The sequence below is a fragment of the Giraffa tippelskirchi genome, chromosome 2 (assembly GCF_054371585.1).
Source record: "Giraffa tippelskirchi isolate mGirTip1 chromosome 2, T2T-mGirTip1v1.2.pri, whole genome shotgun sequence".
NCBI classification, from domain to species: Eukaryota; Metazoa; Chordata; class Mammalia; order Artiodactyla; family Giraffidae; genus Giraffa; species Giraffa tippelskirchi.
The window spans coordinates 191553733-191571214 of NC_137276.1; the positions used below are offsets into that span (position 1 = coordinate 191553733).

The 17482-nt window shown below is 35.5% G+C and overlaps 1 protein-coding gene across 6 annotated transcripts in view; it reads right to left on the reverse strand.

Moving 5' to 3' along the window:
- The window catches only part of EPHA6 (EPH receptor A6), a 946574-nt gene that overhangs the window by 635388 nt on the left and 293704 nt on the right, over positions 1–17482 (reverse strand). Inside the window, exon 4 of one of the 6 annotated variants that reach the window (XM_081572579.1) lies at positions 8441–8481. The exons of the other annotated variants lie outside the window; for them this stretch is intronic. Within the exon in view, the coding sequence (XP_081428705.1) occupies positions 8468–8481 (14 nt within the window). The 3' untranslated portion in view covers positions 8441–8467. Of the gene's footprint in view, positions 1–8440; positions 8482–17482 lie in introns of those variants that run through there. 6 annotated transcript variants of the gene reach the window in all.

Here is a 17482-nt window from a genome sequence, read left to right on the forward strand (position 1 = left end):
TTGATTCATGTTCTCAGTTATATTGAAAACTCTGTAAGATATATATTTCTAAATTCACATATATGAGCCATAATTATTTATTCAGTACTATTATTTGAAGTTTCTTTCTTCACTTATTCTGGTTGAAGTCTACTTCTTGATTTTTTTTTTAAACTTAATTAGATACATGGAAAAATCAGTACATATAAAATTTAATTTTCCTTTTTCATTATACTAATACATTTTTATAATGCATCAATTTTTTCCTACTTGAGAAACATTTATTGATTTTTCAGTTTTTAATCATAAACACATGCATAAATGTATTATTAAAAGGTAGCATTTTAATAATAAGATAAATTTATTGGTTAACTGCTTTGAAATCAAATCCAGTATATTAAGGTCTTAGAAATACTTTCTCATATTTCAGAATAGATGCCACGTGGTTTCTCTCAATTGTTCAAAACCCTGTTGGTACTCATGAATCACTGGGTAGATTTGCAAATATATTAGTGTCCAAGACAGTCACAAAATCAATTACCTCAGAATCTCTTTGGTGTAAGACACAGATATCAGTATTTTTTTAAAGGCTCTCAGTATGATTTAACATTTATCTAGAGTTAGGAAGCACTGAACTATCTTACTCATTATGGTTTAAAAAACCAATTCTGTCTGAAAAAAAAACCAAAGCAACAGTCTAAATATATAGCTTCAGAAATAGTGTACTGTAAGAGGTGCTATATGCTTATGCTGATACATCACCTTATCCACTGGGAAATCCTAGGATAACTGGAACTCATGTGAAATCTAAACCTCACATCAAATCACTCATTTGTTTTTTAACTGATATCTGGCTGTAGTCATTTTCTACATTGTATTATATGTATTTCTTTAATTTCATGAAAACAAACAAAGGCAAAAGCAATTTTCTTTAGGTCAAATATAAGGTTACTTTTCTAAAATCATCCGCTGAGCTGCTAATAGAATTTTACACAATGTACTCGGTATCATTAATCTACTATATAATTAACAGTGTGGGTTATGTTGATACACTTAAAAGGATAAAATGTAGACTTCCCTCTTGGGAATAAATTACACTCATTTGAAAACACATTTTTGACATCCTTGATCTCCTTGGCATTCATATGTTTTCTAAACATTTTTGTACTGCTAAAATATCAATTATTAATATTAAAATTTTATATAAGTTCAAAAAGGGAATATCATTAAGACATTCCAAGAATAAAAACATCAACAATGTAATTATTGATTGCCTGGTCTATATATTCAAACATATTTTATAAAACACATTTTGATTTTATGTTTGCAAATCACCATTAGACATAGGGATATTTCCCGATAGTTTTAACTCTATTTCTTCACACTTGAAAGTAGGCATTTATAGATTCAGAGTCATTCTGAAAGTTTTGCCTATTATATATTTTTCTAATAAATATTTCATAAGGATTGTGATAAATTTATATTTTCTAGGAAAACAGAAGACAAAACAGATATGGACAAATGACAGTTGAAAAATCTATTTTAAACTCCCTTACATCAATTTTCTCATTCAATTTGAAAATGTTTTAAACATCTGAAAGGAACTTGTCACCTAAAATCTGAGCAATTTTGCTTTCAAAAGTTGACTGCCACAAATATACATGGCTTAATCCAGTATTCTAGGCCCAACATAAATCACCTCCCTACTTTGTCCATCTATTTCAGTGACAGTAATGTGGTTGTTCACTTCCACTCAAGGCCTTGCCTTCATAATCTAGGTCTACTATATTTTAAGATATGGTTTTTCCAGTAGTCATGTACAGATATGAGAGTTGGACGGTGACGAAGGCTGAGCACCGAAGAATTGATGCTTTTGAACTGTGGCGTTGGAGAAGACTCTTGAGGGTCCCTTGGACTGCAAGAAGAGCCAACCAGTCCATCCTAAAGGAGATCAGTCCTGGGTGTTCATTGGAAGGACTGATGTTGAAGCTGAAACTCCAATACTTTGGCCACTTCATGCGAAGAGTTGACTCATTGGAAAAGACCCTAATGCTAGGAAGGATTGGGGGCAGGAGGAGAAGGGGATGACAGAGGATGAGATGGCTAGATGGCATCACCGACTCGATGGACATGGGTTTGGGTGGGCTCCGGGAGTTGGTGATGGACAGGGAGGCCTGGCGTGCTGCGATTCATGGGGTTGCAAGGAGTCAGACACGACTGAATGACTGAACTGAACTGAACTGATATTTTAAGATAAATGTCAATTGATACCAATCACTGGAAGTCTTTAAGAAAATGAGTTATCTTTTCTATTCTATTGCTACTTATGGACCCATTATTTAATTTTCTATTTTAGAATCATATACACATGCATGCCATTTTATAATGCTACGCTGATAAAACAGGAGGAAATACTATTGCCTTGAGTGGCCAAATTATTTTACTAATTTATATCTATTGAATTTAGTAGCAAACTTAGCCCTAGGAGAAAGCATACATTGATTATTCTTTGTAAATTTACTTTGGATACCCATTTAGTCCTCTACATGACTATGTTCAGTTCACACTCAAACTCTCCAGGTGATGTTCCAAACTCTGTCAGTGTACCTTTGCTCAGCTATGTATACTTAACTGGCTAAAAGTAAAGTAATCTGATAAACTGACACCTTAGAAATTTAGAATAAAACTTACAACAGATGACTGTGTTAAGTCCCACAAGGTTTGTATGATTTTGGAGGATATATCTTCATTATGCCATTTTAGGCAGGGAAATAAGCAGGCGAAATATAGTTCGGTACTTTTTTCTTGTAACTCCTTAAGTATCTTCATGAAAAGAACCCATCTACCTTGCCAAATACTTGGTTTCTTAATACAGGGTTAGAGAAAGATATTAAGAAAGATAATAGGTTGCTGGAATCATTTAACAGTTTTCCAACTTCCATAAAATTGGGATTTGCTCCAAATCAAATAATCAAATATGAAGAATACTTTAAAGATAATATGTGATATAAAGCACTTTAATCAGTCCTAAGCACCTCTCTTGGAAATTACTGTATGTATATCTCAAGACCCTGAAACAGCCTCTGCTCTGAGATATAGCAAGTGTGCATCATTTATTTTATGAATTAATAGATACATGCTGCTGCTGCTAAGTTGCTTCAGTCATGTCCGACTCTGTGCGACCCCACAGACGGCAGCCCACCAGGCTCCTCGTCCCTGGGATTCTCTAGGCAAGAACACTGGAGTGGATTGCCATTTCCTTCTTCAATGCATGAAAGTGAAAAGTGAAAGTGAAGTTGCTCAGTCATGTCCAACTCTTCCCGACCCCATGGACTGCAGCCTACCAGGCCCCTCCGTCCATGGGATTTTCCAGGCAAGAGTACTGGAGTGGGTTGCCATTGCCTTCTCCATAGATATATGCATTGATTTCAAAATAGATAGTAAGTACTTTGTAATACAAAGGCTCTGCTTATGCAGTGGAATCTATACCTAATTAAAATGTATTTATATATATTTTTTCTTTCATTATCAAACTAATTTGGGGACTAGCTTCTTCTAACGGTGCAATAGCATTTACAAATTTTCCAAACATGGGTAATAGTATACTGTTTCAGTATCATATATCTTAGGAGTTTTATACAGTTTAATTTTTTCTAATCTGTTTTTTTAAATTCTGGTGGAAGACATATCAGTTTTAACATAGCAGGTTATTTAGACTATAACTGAAACCATTAGAGATTGTTTGCCTCCAGAGGCTTATTTGTTAATACACATCCTGTACACTAATGCATAAACAGACAGTCATGCACTTTGACCAAGAGAGCATTTTTCTTGTTATTCTTGGCAATAATAACTCAATGAGAGGACAATGTTCATTACTCCACATGCTTGGACAGTGGAGAACTTTTCTGATTCATTATCCAGAAGTTTCTTAGATAAGGCACCATGCATCTGGTTGGATCATTTTTAGCTTTCCACTTGAAAGGTAGGTATGTGTAAGTAATTGTTCTCTCTTGGTAGAAGGAAGGGACCCAATTTCTATAATAAATATTGTGCAAATATATATATATATATATATATACAATGAAAATGAATAGATATTTTTTCCAGTTTTTTGTTTTCCTTTTACTATGGAATCTGGCACTGAAAATTTAGTATCACAATAATTTTATGTTTAATATTGCTATAGTTTAATTTCATGATAATTATGAGTAAGAAATATTCTAAGTATGCTTGATCAATTACTATTACTTACACAGTGTTTGGGGGATATTTACAATGTGTATTATCTATATTTCTTCTCTAATTCATCTATCTATACATCCAGTAATACATAAACCTATGTGTATGTTACTATTTCCATTCAAACTTTAAAATCTGCACACATATTACTGTTATATTCATAAAACAGAGACTTCTGCATATTTTACTTTATATGTGTCTGAAAATTAAGCAAAGCACACATGTGGGAATTAATTTATATAATACTACTTTTCTTAATATTTGATCTTTTGTCTCCTCTGCTATGGTTACTTTACTCTGCTATTGCAGTAACAGGGTTTCACATGTATAAATCAACTGCACTATTGATTTTTCCACATGAAATGAAGGAAGAATTAACTACTGAATGATTAAAGATCACTCTGTGTAAATTAAGTGGCATATGAATGATTATAGGAAAATAATCATAACAATAAACTTCTGTGGCAACATTTTCTCTCTAGTGTGAAGGGCAAAATTCAGCAAATTACAGGGAGAACAAATGAAATACTTCTTAATTTTAATAGATTTAGGAACATACATATTGTCTAGAACAGACATAGTTTTATTAGAAGCTCTACACAGTCATAATGTTATTAATATCTTTACTTCTTAATATTCCCTAATTTCAGATGAATTAATATGCATACTGACTGACGTGAGGATAAAGACTTTGTCAAACTGAAATGCTGTATCAATAGAAAAAGAAACTCATAAATTAAGATGTGTCTGAATGGAAATTCTATATATCATATTATAAAGTCTGTATAAGGTAATGGGTATATTTTAACTGGTATAGAAAGGTGACAAAAATGGCATTCAAGATGAGTCAGAAAACTTGAGTTTATTAGAAATACCTGTATAATCAAACAGGGAACTGTTGTTGTTGGTTAGCTGCTGAGTCGTGTCTGACTCTTTTGAGACTTCATGGACTGTAGGCTCCTCTGTCCATGGGATTTCCCAAGCAAGAATACTTGGAAGTGGGTTGCCATTTCCTTCTCCAAGGGATCTTCCTGACCCAGGGATCGAATCTGTGTCTCCTGCATTGCCAAGAAGGTTCTTAACCACTGAGCCACCAGGGAAGGGCACCCAAATAGGGCATAGATGTTAACAAAAGAGTTAACAGGATTGTATAATATTATATATGAATTATAGCCAAATCAATTTACAATGCAAGCAAATCGGATATAACTATCCATATGCAGAAGAATAGTAGATCTGTTTGACAGATGGTAACTAGAGAACAAAGGAAGGAAAAGAGAGAAACTCAAGATATTAAGATTATGTATGGTCCAACTCTCATATGTATGAAGGGTACACAGAATATTGCAGACATATGTATAATCCAAGAGGTAAAATAAAACAGGTTGGTTCAAGAAATGACTGACAGTTTCACCACCACCACTAACCACCCAAGAATATGAGACATGATTTCACTAATAAATTATTATTCAGTAGACACCAAATAATATTCATTTTGATCAAAGACAGACTTTGAAGTTCCATTATATTTTTACTGCAGAAAATTAACACAGAATTTACCACTGTACCCTTGGACAAAATAGACATTGAAGAAGTGATTTCTGAATGATTATACATAGGTGATTCCAATAGGGACATAAATATTCTGGAAGTAGAAGAAAGGTAAATGTGAAAATATTTAAATAAAACTACACATGTTTCATTGTTTGGGGCTTAGACTATGTCTACATCCAACAAGCCAACTATCAAGTATTAAACAACAGAGTGGCATAGAAGCAGATTAACTTATAGAGTATATTAATAATATCCTTTTCATTTAAGACCATTATAGAATGGTACTTAACCTCATTATTATTTCATGCTTATCACTGTTTTTTTAGTTGTTTTATTCTTTGATTTCCAATTAGATCTAAACATATTGTTGTCTTTCCTCCCTTTGGCCCATCCTCTTCTCTATCCTCTTACCAAAGTGATTTTTCAATAAATCAATATTTATTATTTAAAAAATCAGCAGAACTGGATCTATAAACAGGTTTAAGTTCTCATGGATTTAGTTTGATTATACTGTATCCCTTACAAATAGTTTTTGACATAAGTGAGGGATTCTGAATCTCCATTGTTCCTGAGAACAACAAAAACTCATGACAAAGCTTACAAAGCAAAACAGATATAACATTTCTAAGAACCTAGTAGCAGTTATTTGAGTGTAAGGGGAAGTAATCTGCCACCTTTTGTGTGGCCTATTAACGAAGATTCTCTACTTCACCAAACTCTACTAAGGCTTCTCTGGACTCTCTTCTCAATGAAGCTCTGCCTTTTGGGCTTACTTGGTCATCTCTTCATTGCCAGTTCAACCTGGATCCCCTAACTTTAACATACCATCATTTTCAATATCTGATTATGTTCCTTAGCTTCCACCATCCTCCAAATGACATCTGATCTCCTTGACCGGCCTTCACAAGAACCCTAAAAAGTCATGTTAGCCAGAATACTCCATCCCCCAAGTGACATCTGATCACCTTGACTGGTCTTCACAAGAACCCTATAAAGTCATGTTAGCCAGAAATCTCCCTGATGTTTTGTCTTTATAGCTTCCATCCACTGAACCACTCATCCTGATCCTGGGCTATAAATCCCCTTCTTTTCTTTGTTGTATTTGGAGTTGAGCCTGTTTCTTTCTCGGAGAAGGCAATGGCATCCCACTCCAGTACTCTTGCCTGGAAAATCCCATGGACGGAGGAGCCTGGTAGGCTACAGTCCATGCGGTCGCTAAGAGTCGGACACAACTGAACGACTTCACTTTCACTTTTCAGTTTCATGCATTGGAGAAGGAAATGGCAACCCACTCCTGTGTTCTTGTCTGAAGAATCCCAGGGATGGGGGAGCCTGGTGGGCTGCCGTCTATGGGGTCGCACAGAGTCAGACACGACTGAAGCGACTTAGCAGCAGCAGCAGCAGCTGTTTCTTTCTCCTACTGTAAACCCCCACTGTAGTAACTGCCAGTATACCTATCATGATAGTCCTCCTTAAATACAGTCTGACATCATCTTTAATAAGTGTCATGAATAATTTTTCCTTAAACAATACCTAAATTCTCAGGAGAAAACTGTTTAGTAGTGATGAAGTAATAAATTATTTCTTGCTTGGTCTCTTTACATAATTATTTGGAGGTAGTTTTGTAGAGTTGTACCATCAGTTGTTTTAAATGCCAAAAATAAAGCAATTGTAGGTGCATTTTATATTTTTATTTTGCTTGTTTTCAGACTGAAACAGCTGTTCAGAAAAGCAGGAAAATTACTGTTTTCATCTGCACTCAGGGAATGCCAGCTAAAGCCTCACACCTGGAATTAGCATTCTTAGGGAGGGCTCCAAGCCTGTGCCATGGATCCAGAGACCACAGAACTACAGTCCCCTGGCTGTTAGAATCAGGTGGGGATAATGTCTTATTAATGTGGCCACCAGGCCTAACTCAATAAATCTCAAGCCTGAGTCCAAGAAACTGCAGTGACTTTTCAAAGGTTTCAGAGACCAGCAATGCTGTGAGGGCTAAAAAAAGATGTCTTCTAAAGTAGTAGGAAATCCCATACCTGCACCCAGATAGGCTTTTGCGATATAATCATAGCTTTAGGATGCAAGCCTGCTTGCCTTTTGATCTTGAATAAATCTCATTTTGTAACCCATTCACTAAACCAAAGCACAGTAGGATATGTGACTCTGATTGAAGCAGTTTCTCAGTCTTCTACAAAGATGAAGTACATCAAGAGCCTTTACTTATGTCCTTATTACAATTGAAATGAATACTCTAAAACAATCTGAAAGCATTTATAACTGGGTCTGAAATTCAGTGAAAGAGGCTACATGTGGCGAGGTGGTTTTTCTCCTGGGCTACTTGATCAGCAGCCTGAGATTCCATTAGTAATTAAAACCTAACCACTTATGTATTTAAGTAATACTTTCTGAAAATATTTATTTCACTTTAATCATTTAATTTAGTTAGCCATCTAATTACAAGGGCTTTATAGTTGTTTTTCTACTTCTCTTAAAGAATAATCTGGTAAGTTAAATTCTTATTCACAAATATGAAGACACATCAAATAGGTCCATGTTGCCTTCCAAAGAATATCTGCCCATATTCTTGCATTAATGGGGAAAATTAACCCAAAATATATATGGTGATAACAGATGTTATCTTAAATTTTCTAAAAATTTTTATACTCACTCATTATGGTAGTAGGGCATTTGAATTTCATGTGCGTATAACTGAAAAAAAGAACAGCTTTGTTGAATTGGGTCAGCTTCAATAGGAATCCTTTCATGTTCTATACTTTATGCAGTATGCCAAAGCAATCAATGAAAACATGTTTCAATATATATCCAAGTTAAATATTTTCTCAGCTAAAGGTTAACACTTGCCCTAAAACATCATTAGACTTTAAGTCCACAGGGGAGAATAGTGTATCTTCTGGTGGTATTTTCTAAATAAACACCAAACAGGGCACTGGTTTCTTCTTCTTTAAATCTGATAGCCCAAAGGCATGGCCTTTTCCAGGAATCCTTTATGACATCCTGCATTCTTCTAAGCAATACAGATGGACTTCTTCTAATGAGGTAAAAATCTTCCTGTGACACTTGTGGGGGTCAAGTTGCTCCCAAATAAGATTTGTAAAGCCTTAAAAAAGTGGGTCAGTCATTGTATTTTAGTAAAGATGCCTCTAGCAATTCAAGGATAGATCTGGAGTTGTTCATGCCCCTGCTGGCATCTGATACCTAACCTTAAAATTTCTGAGGTCAATACAGACAGACTGAAGCAGGGCTGGCAGTGGTTACTGGGCTTTAGTAACTCCTAGGATTAAGCACATAATTTTGGATATATCGCCAAGATCAGTGGGATTGTCCCACTATCACTGAATTTTTCACTTTATCCAGCTGCTCAGCTGGGGTAGGATGGAAGAGGAAAAAGGGAGCGTGGTGACCTCCTCTCAAAATAATGTCCAAGAATTAGTCTTTTTAAGGTTGTTTTTGACAAGATAATTATTAACCTACTTTAAAAGACATCAGAGGAAAGTTTGAAAGCAAGGCTAGGAAAAATCCATTAAGGCAATCCAGTTAGTATCATTCTATTTTCTTTTTTAATCAGGCTAATTAATTCTCCTAATAATCAAATCCAAATTGGCCTTATGACTGATTGTAGAAATCAGCTTGTATTAAAGAAACATAGAATCCTGAATAAAATATTCAAATATCTATTAAGATATTATATTTATTCTCTTTATTCCTTCCTCTCTAAATTTCCTGCTGGTAATGATCAGAGCAACACTGAAATACATATGAAAAAGTGTCTCACCATGGTGCCAACATAGTTGTCATTCAATGTTGGAAGTGAATCTGAATTATATGGGGTCAATAAAGAAGCACAGAGAATAAAATGTGTACATGTAAGACATTTCATATGAATCTGATAAGTTATCCTCAGCGTCCTTATCTTACAGTGTCACTTACATTGATTAGAACTGTAGCAATTAGTTAATTATTTGGGATGCTCCTTTTTAAGGCTATTTTGGGCAAGAGGTGTGTATTTTTGTTTTATTTTTTTGGTGGGAACTAAGTAATATAACATACATTTGGAGTTTATTAGAAGGCTATGAAAGCATTTCATAGAAATAAAGCCAGGATTTAGAACTGGAATTGGGAACGTGGCAGTAATCTAGGGAACTAACACTCCTATCTCTCTGTTTCTCTGGCAGTGTGTATGTGTTAGTTGTTCAGTCATGCCTGACTCTATGCAATCCCAAGGACTGTAGCCCACCAGGCTCCTCTGTCCATAGGATTTTCCAGGCAAGGATATTGGAGTGCATTGCCATGCCCTTCTCCAAGGATCTTCCTGACCCAGGGATCAAACCCAGGTCTCCTGCATTACAAGTGGACTCTTTACCATCTTGTCCACAAGGAAAACTTTCTCTGGCAGTGCAGGCAGCTAATGTTTAATCACCAGCTCTCAGGGACAGGAAAGCTCCGATTTGGACTATTTTCCAGGTTCCATTGTGTTAGATTCACCACCGTAAGAAGATTTCAAACTACCAGTTGAAGTCAACCAGTCTCCAAGAATTCCCACAAATTAGCAAAAGATTCCTATGAACTGGAATAAGCTGACTTCATATACCATTGCTCTCAGTCACAATGTCTACTGACCCTTTCCTTCTCCATGTTCAATCTATCCTTCTGATTTTCTTTGAAGACAGCATTCTCTATTGATTTGCCATTGTGCACATGCCTGAAAAATGTCCCAGCCCCATTTGGATTTCAGTGACATTTCAAAGACAATGTTTCTAATTTTAACTTTCAAGGGGTATTTTATCGGTTTAGTATATACTTCGTGTGTTGTTAAATTTAAGGGTAGGAGAGGTGTTGATGGCAGGAAGCCTGAGCTAGCTGAAAACTGAATGCTGCTTAAAGTATACTTAACTCCTGTTTTTGGAATATTATTATTCAAGGAGAAAAAAGTTGAGAAGTCACAGAATCATATATATGAATTATTAGCCATGGAAGTATATTATGGAAGCACATCTGAATTTTTAAGTGCATTACTGAACTTTTAGAGAAGAATGCTTCCAATGCAATCCAAGTATTAGTACAACCAATGCTACCAGCTTCTTGTGTTATTATTTGACATTTTTAAACCATCAAAAAAATTGTGAATTTGTACCTAATTTGTGATTTTCCTTTGCCCTTGGGTAAATAATGACATGATAATCACATACATGAGCATTCTTTGATATTAAACTTGAAAGCAGAATAGGTTTCAGTTATTTCTAAATCAGATAAAAGAAAAATAGTCTGGGACAAATCTACATATACATATAAAGAAAAATAGTTTAGATACAAAGAGATATAAATAAGATAGTATTATAAATATTTTTCATATATTATATCAAATAACATTATCATCCTTTAATTTTTGTCAACAGCAGGACTTCCTTTATCAATATATTACATCATATTTACTATATAAATATATTTAATTTTCTATATTAATCATAATGATATTATAAACTTTCCATTTTCACAGGCTTACATATAAAGAATTTCATATAATTAATACTGCTCCTCAATGCTTTTTAAGGTTACTGGTGACAAACCTGCATATCCTTTATCTGGATGATACAGTCTGTTACAATAATCTTTCAGCTTTTTATCACTGCTAGGTGTCCAGCAATGATATGTTATATACAAGCTAATAATGAATCACTCAATTTCTCTGATGCCAGGAGAACTTTGTCAGCCTAAAGATATTTGTACTGTTTTATTTCCACTGAAATATATTTTGTTTCATAAAAGGATTAACTACTCAGTAGAAAACTGGAACACATAAAATCAATAGATTTCTATGCTTATCAGACCAACATGATGTATATCAGCAAGTAATTCTAAAAGTCATTAAAACAACCTGATTTTTAAAAAAATCATATGTAAATTCAATTGAAGGCTATAGGCATTATTTTATGACTATGTGTCAAGGAGATGATATTGTTAAATATAGAGTCACATGAAATTCAAGTTGACTCATTTAGCAAGGACAAACCTTGGTACAACTGAGAAACATTTGAGAATAGCTCAAATGAAAGAGGGCTGAAGTCAAGTTCCTACAAGGTTGTTGTTATTGTTTTTTCAATAAGATACCATGACTCATGTAAACTTTATAGTAGTAATTTCTAAATTATAACTTTAGTAATATAAAATATGATAATTATCCCACTTGCTATTTGAAAACTTATCTGTAAGCAGGTTTAGTTCCTGGCCCCAAATATGTCCTAATTAAACAAACAGTTAACAAAGAAACATTCAACAACATCAATAAGCATCAAGTAGTTATAAGTTCGCTGAAAATGTACAGAAAATATTTAATGTATGTGTAGGCCAGACCGGTATACCTAAGCATCCAGAGAGCTTGAAAAGCATACAGGCTGATGATTTTTTTGTCCTTCAGTATCTCCATATATCTGTCAAGCATTATTTAAGAGCTGGAACAGATGACTCTGGTTAGGGAAAGTAAAGAAAAGACTGTGACAACAGTCATCGTTTGTCTTCTGTCCTGGATTGCAGCCCTATCCTAGCATAACCCTTTCAGTAAAAAATCGAATCTTGCTATCAACTGGATCCAACCTCTTGAGAAGGCATTTATAGAGCCTTCTGTTGCTACTCGAACTTCTTCTTTGAGGAAAGTCTCTAAAATATTGTCACAAGGCCATCCAGCCTAGAGGACAAGTGAGGGTGGACAATCAGTTTGCATTTAAATTCCTGCAGCCGTCCAACATGTCCAACTGGATCCAGCTAGAGGCAGAAATGTGCACCGAGGTGCCATGTGGGCTAGAGGCAGCCCAGATCTTTAAGTTCATCTCTTCTTCCCCAAGAGACTTATGAAAATAATCCTTGAAGCTACATACAGCATTATCCTTAAGAAAAACTTTGTAAATCAATCTTCTTTATCTCAACATGTTCCTAGTGGCAGTTTAGTGCTATTCTCGGATTAGCACCTTGGATAACTGCTCAGCAGGTCACTACTTAAATCCAGCTCTTAAAAGTGCATTTGTGAATTTTTCTTAGTAAAAGGAACACAGCTTTTTTTTTTTTTCTTATCAGATTCTCTAAGGTGTTAGTATCTCAAAATAATTGGAAAGTACTTTCTTAAGAGTATTGTGAGGTTTAAGGATATCATCAGGCCTCACTCTTTAAAGAAGTAGGAATGAAATGGCCAATGTCTTTCATTTTAAGTGGTTTATTACAATATATTAAAAAGAATATGAACTTCAGTTTAACTTCATTTTCTCTCAATAGCTGATCTTGAGAGGACATAGTACTTATAAATCCATTTTTGTCATTTTAAAAATTCTAAACTAATAAACAGTAGTTTATTAGAATTGACGCTTTGCGAGTCCCTTGGATAGCAAGGAGGTCAAACCAGTCAGTCCTAAAGGAAACCAACCCTGAATATTCATTGGAAAGACAGACACTGAAGCTGAAGCTCCAATACTTTGACAACCTGATGAGAAGAGCTGACTCACTGGCAAAGACCCTGATGGGGAAAGAGGAGAAGTGGGAGATGAAGGATGAGATGTTGGATGGCATCATTGACTGAATGGACAGGAGTCTGAGCAAACTCAGGGAGACAGTGAAGGACAGAGAAGCCTGGCGTGCTGCAGTTCATGGGGTCACAAAGAATCAGACACGACTTAGTGACTGAACAACAATAGTAAACATTTTAAAAAAGTATTTATCATCCCAATTTAGATTAATTCTATCTTTCACGTGCTAAATATTATTTAGATGTTAATGGTTATTTTCATTTATAATATAAAATTATTTGGGGACAGTATAAAATGATATGTTTGACTGTAACACCAGGAATGGGGAAAACTCTATTTAGATTTTGAAAATCACTAATAATTATATTGCAGTTGGAACATTGTTTCTGTGGCTTTGACTTCTGACACCTCATACAGACTCTGGTCTGGGCTCAGCTTGTTCCTTGTTTTCTTGGAGACATTGCCACCTACCACGAGCCCACTATTTAATGACCCTGATCACATGTGCCCAGAGGAATGAACAGGTATAATCATTCTATGTATTTCAGTAAGGCATTTGCTAGTTTCCCCTCATAATAACTTTGTAGGCAACACGCTAGAGAAACATGCATTGGATGCTGGTAAGCTAAAAGGTATTGGAAGTGTGAGCAAGAAAGAGAGGTGCAGAGTGATGGTTCAGTGTACAGTTTCTTAGCAGTCTGGCTTGAGTCTTCTCCCTTCCTAGCTTGTGTTTTATCACTGATTCAGAGAGAACAATCATCAGATTCACAAAAGACAAATGTCAGAACCTAGCTAACACACTGGCTAACTGAATAAAATTTCAAAAGTTTGCTTAACAAGTTGGAGCCACAGGTAGATTCTAACATGAAATATATTGTTGACAATGTGAAAAATAGAAAAAAATGTGTGTATATATATATATAATGGTTTTATGAAGATGAGCAGCCCTTATACAAAAATTATTAATACTTAAAATATTCCTTGACAGTTCCTTGTGAGTAAATAGCACAAGACTCCACAAAGCTAATGCAATCTTTATATTAATCTGTGGTATCTAGACTACTTGAGATAATAATATTGATCTACCAGTAACTATAAGAAGTCAGACAAAGAAATGAAAATGTATTAAACTACTGGAGTATTGTGTTGGAATATCTTAGACACTTTTTAAATTTAATTCTCACAACAATCTCTAAGAGATATTCGTTGCTAGCACATTTTACAGATGACAAAATATAATGTTGGAAAGGTAAGCAATCTTCCCATGATCATGGGTACTAAAGTTAGGAAGTACTTTAAGCCATGGCTGTGTGTTTCTAAAACATAAAGATATCACATTATACAAGTGCGTGCTGATACCTTGGGGGCTCAGCAGTAAAGAATCCTCCTGCAATGCAGGAGACCTAGGTTCGATCCCTGGGTCGGGAAGCTTCCCGGGAGAAGGGAATGGCTATCCAATCCAGTATTTTTGCATGGGAAATCCAAGTCTATTGGGTCACAAAGAGTTGGATATGACTTAGTGATTGAATAACAAGGAACTGATGGAGAAGGAAATGGCAACCAACTACAGTGTTCTTACCTAGAGAATCCTGTGGACAGAGGAGCCTAGTGGGCTGCTGTCCATAGGGTCGCATATAGTCGGACGTGACTGAAGCAACTTAGCATGCATGCATGTGTTGGAGAAGGAAATGTCAACCTACTCCAGTATTCTTGCCTGGAGAATCCCAGGGAAAGAGGAGCCTGGTGGGCTGCCGTCTATGGGGTCGCACAGAGTCGGACACGACTGAAGTGACTTAGCAGCAGCAGCAGCAGCAACAAGGAAACTGAAAGCTATTTCTCCCTCTTCCCCCAAATAGAAAAGGCATGTGTTAAGCCTAGGCAAGAGAAGATTTATGTTAGACAAAATCTTTATACTGAGACGCTTCAAAAGATAGCAGGAGGTCTCCAGGAGGTTTAGCACAGGCTGAATGAACATCTGTCAAATGTTCTGTACACATTAGGCAGTTGATTAGATTAGGCAGTTTTTAAGGTACTTTCCAACTGAGAGAATCTCTGATTCTAGAATATTTATGATTGACAGCGTTCCAGAACTGAACCAGAAAGCTTAAGTATGAGGAACAACGACAAATGATATTCCAGTGCATGCCTCAGTAATATGCACATTGAAGCTTTACAGCATTCTGAATGAGAAGTTGTCAGGTACTCTGAAATAGGTTTGAAAGAACCAGAAGACTTTGAAATAATCCTTTGTATATAAAATTGCTCTGGATCAGTAACTGCAAATTAAATCTTAATCCAGTATAATCATTTAATGATTTTATTCAAATTAATGAATTTGTACTCTTAGCACCCTAATTATTTGATACAGTATTTAAAGATCAAAATGAAGGGTAAAAATATGTAATACTCCTTTCACTGGAAAGTTTTACACAGACATTCACTATGTTCGAATCACGTGCCAAACACTAAAGGACATTAACATAACACTAAATAATACACATTTCTTGGTATGTGAAGTAACTACCAAAGGTAAGGAATATATTTTCATGTCTCTTTTAAGATTAAAATAATTATGCAGTACCACTCATCTAACACCTGGTTTCTCCTTGTAACCACATTAATTTCTAGCATAAAATTCTTGTGAGATTTACAGGTGCAATGTGTAGCTGATTACACATGAACATAGCCAAGCCCGAAATCTTGATTTAAAAAGCATGATCCTCTATTATACAGAGCAAAGTGAGTCAGAAAGAGAAAGATAAATACCATATTCTAACACATATATACGGAGTCTAGAAAAATGGTACTGAAGAATTGCTTACAGGGCAACAATGGAGAAACAGACATAAAGAATAGACTTATGGACATGGGGAGAGGAGAGGAGAGAGTGAGATGTGTGGAAAGAGTAACATGGAAACTTACATTAACCTATATAAAATAGATAGCCAACAGGAATTTGCTGTATGTCTCAGGAAACTAAAACAGAGGCTCTGTATCAAGCTAGAGGGGTGGGATGGGGAGGGAGATGGGAGGGAGCTTCAAATGGGAGGGGATATATATACACATGTGTGTGTGTATATATATCTACATATATATACACACACACCTACGGCTGATTCATGTTGAGGTTTGACAGAGAAAAGCAAAATTCTGTAAAGCAATTATCCTTCAATAAAAAATAAATTAATTAAAAAAAAAAACCATGATCCTCTAATCTAAAATAAAGTATTTAGCATTAGCTAGCCTTTTGAAATTGGATACATGCAAATAATTTTCCTGAGGTTTTTTTTTTTTTTTTTTCCCCTTTCTCTCTGTATGCACTTGCTGCAGAAGAACATCCTTTTAGTTATGAAAGGAAATGAAGGAGAAAGTTCCAGTGTTGATTCATCATCTATTTGTCTTTGGGAAAACTTGAAAACACTTTATATAATTTATCATCTTTTGAAAGAGCATTTTGTACTGGAGTAGCTCAGCTGGTAAAGAATCCACCTGCAATGCAGGAGACCTCGGTTCTATTCCTGGGTTGGGAAGATCCCCTGAAGAAAGGATAGGCTACCCACCCCAATATTCTTGGGCTTCTCTGGTGGTTCAGTTGGTAAAGAATCTGCCTGCAGTGCAGGAGATCTAGGTTTGATCCCTGGGTTGGGAAGATTCCCCTGGAGGAGGGCATGGCAACCACTCCACTATTCTTGCTTGGAGAAGCCCCATGGACAGAGGAGCCCGGTGGGCTGCAGTCCATGGGGTTACAAAGAGTCAGACATGACTAAGCAACTAAGCACACATTCTCTAGTTTTTAGGGAATTACATAACAGGGTGATGCTATTCAAAAGTGCCTTTATATGCAATTATTTGATATGTTTAGATAAAATATAAGGACAGTACCTCTAAAATACCTCCAGCATACTAAAAGGCCTTTCATTCAATAAAAAAATGAGAAAGTATATATGGTATAATGTTAAATGAGTGTATACAATGAATGCAGTTATATAAAGGGACATGTGTGCACAAAGAATAGAACATGAGTCCTCAACTCTTTTTTTCTCTCTATTCTCATTTTCTTTCTTTTCATCCCTCCCTCACCTCCCCAGCTGCTCTTAGCATTACCATTCATTCCAATGATTTCAGCTGCTGTATATACCATGATGCTGAGTTACAGATGCAAATTCCTAAATTCGTATAGA